This window comes from Papaver somniferum, chromosome 11 (genome assembly GCF_003573695.1).
Source record: "Papaver somniferum cultivar HN1 chromosome 11, ASM357369v1, whole genome shotgun sequence".
Classification (NCBI taxonomy): domain Eukaryota; kingdom Viridiplantae; phylum Streptophyta; class Magnoliopsida; order Ranunculales; family Papaveraceae; genus Papaver; species Papaver somniferum.
Genome location: NC_039368.1, coordinates 72,828,038 through 72,840,574, shown reverse-complemented (window position 1 = coordinate 72,840,574; position 12,537 = coordinate 72,828,038). Strand labels below are relative to the sequence as shown.

The following is a 12,537-nucleotide window of genomic DNA, read 5'->3' as shown; positions in this document are numbered from 1 at the left end:
AAGAGACGAAATTGATCGAGAACATGGCTGCAAACACGCAACAATTCCACATAAGAGGTACGTCAATGAGTTGAAAGGTTAATGAGGTTACTTCTTCAGCGCACTTAGAACATAGGATTGGTAACATGGAGAAGATGATGCAACAAATGGATGCAGTAATCATTGCATCTTATGAGGAAGAAGCTGAACAAGTGAATACAGTATTCCCGAATCAGCAGAGACAACGGTATGATCCCTATTCAAACACTTACAATCCAAGATGGAGAGATCATCCCAACTTCAGTTATGCAAATAAGCAAGCAGCAGCTCTAGGGCCGGTTTTTAATCGCCCTAATGGTTTCCAACAATAACCACAACCAACGCAGAACTCAGAATCATCAGAGATGCTTGCTATGATGAAGAATCTAACCACAATGGTGCAAAAAAAATCAGCAAACGACTGATGCTGCAATCAAGGAGTTGCATACACAAATGAGCACCATGGCAGGTAGATTGAACCATTTAGAAACGCAGAATAGTGGGAAACTCCCTTCTCAACCTCTTAATCCAAGAGATTATGTCAACGCTGTGATATTGAGAAGTGGTACACAAACTGTGCAACCAGAGGATACTGAGAAAAACAAATACCTTAAGGGGCCGGTATTGGAAAAAGAGATTAGTGACAATTCCCAAAACAATGAGGTACCTAAAACAAACTCTAAACCTCTTGTTTCTACTTATGTTCCCCCTTTACTTTTTTCTCGCAGGTTTGCTAATTCTAAAAAGGTGGAACAAGATAAGGAGATTTTAGATATTTTCAGGAAGATTCATGTGAACATTCCATTGGTAGATGCAATTAAACAAGTCCCAAAGTATGCAAGAATTCTCAAGGACTTGTGTACCAATAAGCAAAGGTTAACCGGTTATGAGGTAATGAAAGTGGGGGAAAATACTTCGTCTATCTTGCAAAAGAAACTCCCACTTAAATGTAAAGACCCCGGTAGTTTTGATATTCCTATTGTTATTGGTAACACTATGTTTAATAAGGTTATGCTTGATTTAGGAGCATCAGTAAATGTTATGCCTGCATCTATATATAACTCTCTCAATTTAGGTCCCTTGAAAGAAACATCTATACAGTTAGATGACCGTTCTAATGTATACCCTAGAGGTATTATTGAGGATATTCTTGTGCAGGTGAACCAACTAATTTTTCCAGCGGATTTTTGTGTGTTGGAGATGATATACGGATCAAATGACACATCTCTACCTTTGCTTCTTGGTCGACCATTTATGTGCATGGCTAGAACTAAAATTGATGTGCATGATGGTTCTTTGACTATGGGATTTGATGGAGAAGTAATACGTTTCAATATTTACGAAACGATGAGATATCTTAGTGATGTCCTCTCTTGCTTCTCCATTGATGTGATTGATACCTTGGCTCAGCAGATGTTCAATATGAATGGGGAAGATGTGCTTGAAACCTTGTTAACTACACCCATTGATGGAAGATTTGAGCGTGAAGAAGAAACCAAAGAATCCTTAGGCTTTCTCAACTCTTTATAAGAAGTACCTCAAAACTCAAATATTTCTTTTATTTCTTTACTATGCTCTGATGAAAAATTATTGCCATCTATTTTGCAAGCTCCGAAACTAGAACTAAAGCCTCTTCCTGATCACCTAAAATACATGTATTTGGGTGATAATGAAGAGTTGCCAGTAATAGTTTCGAATGCACTAACTGAATTGCAGGAACAAATACTTCTTCGAGTTTTGAGGGAGTAGAAAACTGCTATATATGGGATGGACAATCGCTGATATCAAGGGAATAAGCTCATCGACGTGCATGCATAAAATATGTCTTGAGGATGAAGTAAAGCCTACAAGGGAGGCACAACGCCGCTTGAATCCTCCAATGATGGAAGTCGTAAAGAAAGAGATACTAAAGTTATTAGACGTGGTAGTTATCTACCCCATTTCTGATAGTAAATGGGTGAGTCCGGTACAAGTGGTACCAAAGAATTCGGGCGTCACAGTGGTGCAGAATGATAATAACGAACTTGTCCCAACTCGTGTGCAAACTGGTTGGAGGGTTTGTATAGATTACAGAAAACTGAATGCAACCACTAAAAAAGATCATTTTCCTTTACCTTTTATGGATCAAATGTTGGAACGTTTGTCTGGACACTCTCACTACTGTTTTCTTGATGGTTATTCAGGTTACAATCAGGTTGCTATAGCACCTGAGGATCAGGAGAAAACTACTTTTACGTGTCCGTTTGGAACATTTGCATATAGAAGGATGCCTTTTGGTTTGTGTAATGCACCTGCTACCTTCCAAAGGTGTATGGTAAGTATCTTATGAATATGTCGAAAACATTATCAAAGTTCTTATGGATGATTTCAGTGTGTACGGTGATTCATTTGACTTGTGCTTGGATAACCTTACATTAATTCTTAAACGATGTGTTGAGACTAATCTTGTGTTAATTTGGAGAAGTGTCATTTTATGGTAACTCATGGCATTGTTTTAGGCCATATTATATCTTCCAAAGGATTAGAAGTTGATAAATCTAGGATTGATCTTATTCATGCTCTAACTCCTCCCACTACGGCAAGGGAAATTTGTTCTTTTCTTGGTCAAGGAGGATTTTATTGCAGGTATATCAAGGATTTTTCCAAGGTTGCAACACCATTATGCAACCTTTTGCAAAAAGATGTGGTTTTTAACTTCGATTTTAGCGGCATTCAATTGTTTGAAAGAACTTTTGATAACAACCCCTATCATGAAACCACCAGATTGGAGTAATCCATTCGAGCTAATGTGTGATGCTAGTGATTATGCAGTTGGTGCTGTATTAGGTTGCATACTGGGAAGTTGCCTCATGCCATTTATTATGCTTCCAGAACGTTGAATGATGCTCAACGAAATTACACGACCACAGAAAAAGAGTTATTAGCAATTGTTTTTGCATTGGAAAAATTTCATTCTTATTTGATTGGTACGAAAGTTGTTGTGTTTTCTGATCATGCAGCACTTGGGTACTTACTTGAAAAAAAGGAGGCGAAACCAAAGCTTGATCTCGAAATTAAAGACAAGAAAGGCATTGAGAACACTGTTGCGGATCACTTGAGTCGTCTTATTGTAGATGAAGAACCTATCCCATTGCGTGAAAGCTTCCCACATGAGAAACTTTTCTCAATTGCAGTTTCAGAACCATGGTACGCTGATATTGTGAATTATTTAGTGTCTAAGCAAATCCCAAAGAATTTGTCTCGTGCTGAGAGGGACAAACTTAAGAGATTAGCTTATAAATACATATGGAATGATCCATACCTATGGAAACATTGTTCATACCAAGTTATATGAAGGTGCGTACCTGAGTCTGAATTCAATTCTATATTGTCTTTTTGCCATTCATATGCTTGTGGAGGACACTTTGGGTCTAAAAGAACTGCACTCAAGGTACATGAGAGTGGATTCTTTTGTCCAACTTTATTTAAAGATGCATATCTATTTTGCACTACTTGTTATCGATGCCAGAGAACGGGCAATCTAGGTGCTAGAAATCAAATGCCACAAACTCCCATACTCTTTGTCGAAATATTTGATGTTTGGGGAATTGATTTTATGGGGCCTTTTGTTAATTATTTTGGCAAATATTATATCCTTTTAGATGTCGATTATGTCTTGAAATGAGTAGAAGCTAAGGCCACCTCTTCTAATGATTCTAAAGTGGTTACAGATTTTGTTAAAGATTATATTTTTGCAAGGTTTGGAACTCAAAGAGCCATAGTCAGTGATGAAGGATCACACTTTCGAAACAAGTTCTTTCAAGGCTTGTTGAAAAAGTACAACATATCTCACAAGATTTTTATAGCATATCATCCACAAACAAATGGGCAAGCAGAAGTATCTAATCGAGAAGTGAAGTCTATTTTGGAGAAAACAGTAAATCCTACACGAAAGGATTGGAGTTTACGACTCGATGACACTTTATGTATAAAACTGCATACAAGACTCCTATTGGGATGTCTCCTTATAGACTTGTTTACGGTAATCCTTGTCATCTTCCTGTTGAAATCGATCATAAGGCTTTTTGGGCTATTCAACAATGCAACATGGAGATGGTCGGGGCTGGTAACCAACGAAAACTTCAACTAAGTGAACTGGAAGAGATTCGTAATGACGCGTATGAAAGTTTTCATATTTACAAGGAGAAAACAAAGACTTTTCATGATAAGATGATTTCTAGAAAACACTTCCGTGTTAGACAAAAAGTTTTGTTGTTTAATTACCGTCTTACTTTATTTCCTGGTAAATTACGTTCTCGTTGGATTGATCCTTTTATTGTGCTTCACGTTTTTCCTTATGGTGCAGTAGACATTCGATTGAAACCGTATTATGAGTCGTTCACATCTGAAGTTGTGGAAGACATCAACCTTTTTGATGCACTCCCTCTGGAGGAGTAACAGGCGAATGCCAAGTCGAGCTAAAGACGTTAAACTAAGCACTTAATAGGAGGAAACTCATAGGTTTTGTATCTTAAACCCTTTTTTTTATTATTATTATTATTATTTTCATATCATATTTGCATACCCATGTTTAATTTCATTGAGTCCGGAATCTATTTTAGAAGAAAATTATGACGAATACCTTTTTGTCAGAAAAATTCAGATTGCACGTAGTTCAGTCCAGAGACCATAAATGTCATACTGTTAATCGAAACACTGTGACCTTTTGAAACTTTGTAGAAAACACGTAGATGAAAAACTTTTGTGAAACGAAGTTTTTCCAAATTCCTTACCAATTTGCACAATGTTTTCATTTTATATGTTGTTACGTCAGAATTCAGAACTTTTGGTTTTACACATTGAGGACAATGTGAAGTTCAAGTATGGGGGAGTATTTTGCATATAGATTTTTCACTTTTTTGTACATTTATGCATGAAACACTCCAACTTGTATTTAGTTTAGAGTCACATAGTATACATGTCGTTAAGATTACATCGAAATTCTCACAAGAGTGACTGAATTTAAAGATGCCAGAGAACGTGATCGGGTTTCTTGCTTGTTTGAGAGTTAAAGTTGGATTTAACCATGCCAGTGGAAAATGAGGTGCAGACTGAACTCGGTATTAGAGTTGCGATCCCCTATAATGGAGACTACCTATTATTACATCATGTAAGGCACCGACCTTCAATTCTTTGTACGTGTCTAAATATGTGCTTTTAGAGTGTGGGTCACCGTACGTTAATTCGGGGTATAATGGTGAGCTACCCAACCTCCCACCAATAGAAGCACTACTTTGATCTCTTGAGTGCTATTTTATAAATCATGATGGTGACATCAAATTGCTAACTTACACGTGCGACGACCCAAATCATAAACCTACTTAGATGATAGGATTACAACCTAATTGAAGAATCAATTCCAGATTGACGATTTTAAGAATCATAATTACATAATGTGAACTAAAACCAACTTGAACCCAACACTCTGATATTTATTAATGAAGAACTCTCAATTGATATTAATATGTTGGTATGTTGTTTTACAATAAATCAAGAATACACATACACAAAAGATACATAAATGTAATGCTTTAAACTATGAAAACGGATATCTTCACGTGCAACATTTCTTCTGGTAACTGAAACTGAAGTGGGAACAAGTGAGCACATCATCCCAAAAGGGTGCTCAATGAAAACATATAACTCTCAAGTAATCACTAACATGCTTCACAGTTCTACTAGAATATAAATTGAAAGAAACAAGAAGTAACTTATCATTCATCTATTTATGCATCATGAAGCAAGTGTCACTCTAACCTCGCCAAACTCATTAGAGAAGACGACGCGAGAGCAATTGCCCAGACAAACCATGATTCAGAATATTACTATCAAGATCAGGAAGTTAGACAAACAAGTATAATATGCACACGAGTGATTTCCCCAATTTAAAATAGTATATCTAATAACGAAACGGAAAAGAAGCCGCCCTACTAGGTAATATTATAACTGGGAAGAAGCCGCCCTACTATATATTATTTATATACTATCGAAACGGGGAAGAAGCCGCCCTACTAATATATTGAAACGGGGAAGAAGCCGCCCTACTAAATAATATTAAAATGGGGAAGAAGTCGTCATACTTAACTTAGCAAAGATCCGTGGGGATACACAGACACTCCTTGCGGGGAAATCATACAACCATATTACATGCACATCAAGACACATACAAGCATTTACATAGCTAGTAAAATACAAAAAAATGCCAAAAACAATAAAGACTCATCATGCTCGCAAATAGAAAGTAACTTATTGATTACAAGAAGGTCACAGAGTTCCCACCTGATTTGATGACAAGCCACGCCTACCTTGTATTCCCCAATGCACTGGTTCATCCTTTGAATCGATCGTTGTTAATATAGAATAACTGTTAATCACACAAGCACTCTAAGAACTTAGCCAATAGGCTCACACAATGACCATAACATAATATCATACAAGTCTCTAGTTAAAGGCTAAGTGAAATAACTAATAGTTCTAGATTTAATAAAAGTTTTATAACCTAGTATTTAATGTTTCTAGGCATAAGTTAACATCTACTTATCCAAACAGGGTCAAATTAGGTATCATCGAAAAGCTCTCGAAAAATGATACAACTTTGCATAAGGAACCGAAATCTAATTCAGAACATAAGTGGCCCAAAAACTCAATATAAGAAATCTGTCCCTAACCCGCGGTTCAACTCGGACCGGACCGTTCAACCGGATCACTAACCCGGTCCAGACCTACCCTGACTTGATCAGACTCAAGCTGACTCTTCTGAATCATTGACTTCGTCCAACTCTGTTTGACTCGCTAAGTTGACTCACTCAACTCACTTCATCTTCAACCTCTAGCAACTCTTGTTCACAGCACGAGGGTCAAACTTTGGGGATCTCTAATTAGCTTGTTTTAGATCCAAACAGATCACTTGTTGGCTCTATGAAAAGATAACAATCTCATTTACAATTTCCTTTCAAACATAAGGAACTAATTCATTCTCTATCATACATATAGACGTCCATCAAGATGTCTACTCACCGTAGTTACAAGGATTTTCAGATTTGGTGAAAATCACCAAAATCATCATAACTTATTCAATTCAACTCTAAATTGAGCAAACTCGATTCCTATGGATTTGTTATCGAATATACTAAAAATTATACGTAAAAACTAAGATTCAAATCAACATATGGAGTGTCTAGAATCAAATTCTAAGTTGACATAAAATCATGATAATCATAAATAACTTGATTGTTTCTACTCTATTTCAATATGTAAGAGATACCCAATTCATTAAATATACCATGAAATCGTTTAGTAAGGTTACCTTGAATAGTTTATCTAGTTTCCATCATCATCCATTATCATCATAATAAAATCATATAATAAACAATTATCCCTGTAATATCAACATCATCAACTCTTCTTCCAAACTTTCATTTAATCTAGCTAATATATCTAATCTCTCTTTCTTTCTGATTTTCCTTCTTTTTATTTATCACTAACTCCCAATCAATTTCTACAACATGATATCATCACTCCCTATCTAACTCTTTCACCATCATCAACAACTATCAATATCAACCTTATCTTCTTCCTTCTTCTTTTTCGTTCCTTCTCATACTCTTTCTTTCTTTTCTTAATAAATGGAACTATGACTCATTATTCATCTCCCTGTTTCTCTAACAGCACCTACTTGAGTTTTCATAGCAGATAAGTTTGGAAACCAAAAATATCTACTTCATTATCCTAATTAACTAATTTAATTATTAGCTAATAATCGGACCTAAACATAATTAGGACTTAATTAAATCTAAGTTAATAAAATTAAGATTTACTATTACTGCCCACTAAAATTACCAAGAGATAGCCTATGGCTGACCAAAAGTCCGGTCTACCTAGTTTGACTCGTGCGGTCAAGGTCCATTGACTGATTCTTGACTTCGAATTCCAAGTGCAATATTTTCCTCGTCGAAAGTTCGATTGATGCGTTTAAGTAGTCCATTTCACGTATCTTTTCGAAATATATCTTCTAGTAGTGTTTGTTTGTTCAAATTACTATTTTATTAATTATAATCATTAACATTTCATTTCGATTGATTATGTTAATACGCGGCGTAATCATCACTTGACCAGTCTAATGACATTGACGTGTTTGAAGGTCTTTACATTCTACCCACCTTACAAAAAATTTCATCCTCGAAAATTTTGATCGATCTACCTCTCTATATAAGTACTACTCTTACTTACAACATAAGAAATTCAAATTCATCTGAGATGGCTTTTAAGGTTACTATAATACTCTAGTTTCAAATCCATTTAAGGATAATTCAATATTATAAGAATTACTCAAATACTACTATTATTAATTATTACATACTATTGCAAATGTGATTATTTATTTACTTAATTTATTACGTAATTTATTATGCGACTTACTTGAATAAACAAACATTTTTATAGATATTTAATATCAATCTATAATTATTATGATTATTGTTATCATTTATTTACTTATTTATTTATTGCTACCCAATTAACTTATTAATTATTGGCTTATCTAAAGAGCGATCAGTATTAGAGTCAATTTCTATTCAATGAAAATCATTCATATTTTTGTGGCTAACTAGAAATAGATTTTACACGGGCTATTCGATTAAAGCTAAAATATACATATATATATATATATATATGATTTATTATTATTATTCAATTTATTATCTATTTATCTGACTGCTGAAAGTTACCTACAATTAATCAACAAGACTAAATTTAATTTTGTGATCAACGTTAAATTTAATTTCCATAAATTTACACGATAACTAAATAACCTTTAAGTTTTACTATTAATTTTATCCTACCTACTCTTACAATTTTCTGTGTATACATCTAAAACACAACTTAGTACGGAAAAACCTAACTTCATTTCACAAATGAAGTGTAAATTGATATCAGATGTAAATTAATCCAATAGAATAACAAAACAAGTTATGGATAATTAAATTATCCACTACAATCAAAAATTGAAATTACAATTGCATACTTCGTTGTTTGTTATTATAAGTAACTGAGATGGATCCTACATAAATTAAACAAGATTTATAATATTTGGCTCTAGGTTCAATTACACTAATTTATATCTCCATAAATAAATAAACCTAAGTTCGATGCACTACATTTCTATTTCAGTAGATTAATGGCTCTACCTACGTGTAAATATACACTATCAGTTCCTAGATGAATTTGGGATCTATCGAAATTACTAACCTCAATATTTTCTCTAGTGCTTTGACTACGTGTTCATAATTTTTTGACTAATTATTCTTTAATTCGATCAGTTTCTAGATTATATCGTAATTGGTGTTAACCTACAAATTTTACTTCATTCTAGGTATACACAACAAGAAAACAAATCAATCAATCAATCAATCAAATAAATATATTAGTTCTTGATAGCTTTTAGTGACTAAGATTTATCTCACAACCATCCCTGTTCTAAACTAATCTAGTTCACTAACTGGTACTAGATATAATTTATTGTTTCCCATGTAAGATCTAATAGTGAGCTCTGATACCAATATGCGACGACCCAAATCATAAACCTGTTTAGATGATAGGATTACAACCTAATTGAAGAATCAATTCCATATTGACGATTTTAAGAATCATAATTACATAATGTGAACTAAAACCAACTTGAACCCAACACTCTGATATTTATTAATGAGGAACTCTCAATTGATATTAATATGTTGGTATGTTGTTTTACAATAAATCAAGAATACACATACACAAAAGATACATAAATGTAACACAATTCGGTAACACTTTAAACTACGAAAACAAATATCTTCACGTGCAATATTTCTTCTGGTAACTGAAACTGAAGTGGGAACAAGTGAGTACATCATCCCAAAAGGGTGCTCAATGAAAACATATAACTCTCAAGTAATCACTAACATGCTTCACATTTCTAAAAGAATATAAATTGAAAGAAACAAGAAGTAACTTATCATTCATCTATTGATGCATCATGAAGCAAGTGACACTCTAACCTCGCCAAACTTATTGGAGAAGACGACGCGAGAGCAACCCTAATCAATAATAATAACATCGTCCACACAGATTGCCCAGACAAACCATGATTCGGAATATTACTATCAAGATCAGGAAGTTAGACAAACAAGTATAATATGCATACGAGTGATTTCCCCAAATTAAAATAGTATATATAATAACGAAACGGGGAAGAATCCGCCCTACTAGGTAATATTATAATGGGGAAGAAGCCGCCCTACTATATATTATTTATATACTATCAAAACGGGGAAGAAGCCGTGATAGGCATTTAAAGATGTGAAAATAAGACAATAAATGGATGCCTACAGTGATACTTGCAAGTGCACAGGGTCAAATTGTAGTTTGTGTGCAAGAACAGGGTCATTCCACAGGGACTTGGGGTGTTATGAAGTTTTCCTAGCTAAGCTATATGCAAGGCAGTGACAATGAGGGATAGGCCAAGGCAGTGAGCAAGGCAAAGCAATAAGGCAGAACAGTTAAGAACCAAGGCTGTAAGCCAAGGGCAGGGGGGAGTTTGTGCACTGATTTCAGTGCACAACAAGCTGTAAATTGCACAAAAACTAAACAAAGCAGCAAGGAAAATTTAACTAAGCAATAAGAAAAACAGATTCGGAGTTGCAAGTGACTGTGAAAACAAATTGTGGGTTAAGCTAAGGCTTTGAATCCACCCTTGTGACCTATCCAGATAATGTAATTCTAGGTTGAATTCCTAATGGAACTAAGTGACAGCTAAGGTCAACTTATGATCCTAAGCATACAAAAAGGGAATAGCAAGATAATCAGCTTGCTCAACTGATGTGCTCCTAGTATTGACTGTCTTTTGACAGTACAATCAATCACAAGCACTAGTGAGCACTGATTTCTCCCATTGCTCAATCAATTCAGTGAACTAAGGCTTCCAACCTAACATTCCACTACCTAACAGTCCACTAAAGCTTCATCTGAGCCTCAGCTAGTGAGACTTAGCTCATGACTAACATGCTAACACAAACATACATCATACAAGATAATTGAAACATGAATTCAAATATTGAACATAAACAGAACATGAACAATTGAGGAACTGGCTAGTCCAGTCCTCTTGGTGGTGCTCTGGCTAGTCCAGGCATATCTCAATTTCACACCCTATCATCCTATTTATACCCAATTTACACAATTCTAGTTCATACACACAATTCCCAAAAATCCCCAAATTTAACAGTGAATTAGGGCTATCAAATTTACCTACTTTGATGGGTCAAATCTTACCCACAATGTCGACCCAATCTTCCTATGACTTCACTGCTTCATTCCCACGCCTCAATTTCTTCTTTAGCTTCACCTAATTCATCAATCTCTAACCTAGGGTTTCAGGGATAGGGAAGGTGCGAGATTGATGAAGTAGGAGGCTAGAAAGATGGGGAAAATGATGGGTTTTGCTTTTATGGAAAAGGTAGAGTGGTTTGGTGGTGTTTGGTGGCGATGATGGAGAAGGTGGTGACAGTGGAGTAGTGGTTCTGCAGAGGTGAGGTGGGGGAAGATGGGTTCGATGGAAAAGAAGGAAGGGTGCATTTGGTTTGGTAGGGGAAAGTGTTAGGTGCTCGTGTGTTTGGCGAGTTAAGCAATTGTTGATGAACAGCGAGGATGAGACGTTGGATGCGAAGATGATGGATCGATCTAACGGCGAGACATAAGGAAGCGAGGAGCGACCGTTGGATGCGGAAGTACAACGAAACTGACGGCTCAAGATGGAGTAGGTGCTGTAGTGTTTGACAGGAGCTTCAGACTTCGATGCACGACGATGAAGCGACCGTAGGATGCATCTGTGGATCCAATCTGACGGCTACGAGCTTAGGCAGGCTTTGGGCTTGGTCTTGGACTTAGGTTAGAGTTTGGGCTTAGACAATTCTGAGCCCACTTCTTCTTTAAGAACAAATTCTTCCTTCCAAGCCCACTTCTAGTTGGTCTGTCTCTTGCAAACATCATTCTTCGCTGCCTTTCTGCGGGAGTCTTTGTCGTTTCTTTGCTCTTTTCACTCCGTGAGTTAACCAGGCTTTATTTAGTACCTAAAAATGCAAAATTAATTAATAAAAATATTTATTCTTGAAAACAAAGAAAATACAGAATATGAGATAAAATGTAGAATTAATGCACAAAAGATGAGTTAAATGCCAAGAAAAATATATAGAAATATGTACTTTTTAGCACTCATCAAATACCCCCAAACCTGAATTTTACTTGTCCTCAAGTAAAACAAAACTAAGGAAATCCTAACTATACCACTGTCGCTGGTCTCTCGAATGCATTTAGCGTATGCACTAAGCCTTTTAAACCACTAAGTGTCCCTAGTGGACGAGTGAAGTCTCGTGAAGGTTTGCTTAGAACGTACCTACAAAGTTTTAGGTCAAAATATAAGCTCAGATTCCATCAAATGTGACATGT

The 12,537-nt window shown here is 35.5% G+C and overlaps 1 protein-coding gene and 1 long non-coding RNA gene across 3 annotated transcripts; one reads left to right on the top strand and one right to left on the bottom strand.

The window, feature by feature from the left end:
* Positions 1-480: 480 nt before the first annotated feature.
* LOC113324550 lies at positions 481-1,548 on the top strand. The gene has a single exon (XM_026572867.1). It carries the CDS (start codon positions 481-483, stop codon positions 1,546-1,548), a length of 1,068 nt encoding a protein of 355 aa, XP_026428652.1.
* Positions 1,549-5,453: 3,905 nt separating this feature from the next.
* LOC113320624 lies at positions 5,454-7,748 on the bottom strand. Of its 2 annotated transcripts, XR_003346209.1 has the most exons (3): positions 7,364-7,748; positions 6,337-6,421; positions 5,454-5,642 (listed from the first exon to the last, which is right to left on the bottom strand). It is a non-coding gene; the product is annotated as an uncharacterized LOC113320624 (long non-coding RNA). The 2 variants fall into 2 exon arrangements; XR_003346208.1 differs by having other exon boundaries at positions 5,454-6,421.
* Positions 7,749-12,537: the final 4,789 nt, after the last annotated feature.

Bases quoted from the DNA above. Each gene is read 5' to 3' on its own strand.
- LOC113324550 (XM_026572867.1), top strand. From the start codon at position 481: ATGGCAGGTAGATTGAACCATTTAGAAACGCAGAATAGTGGGAAACTC.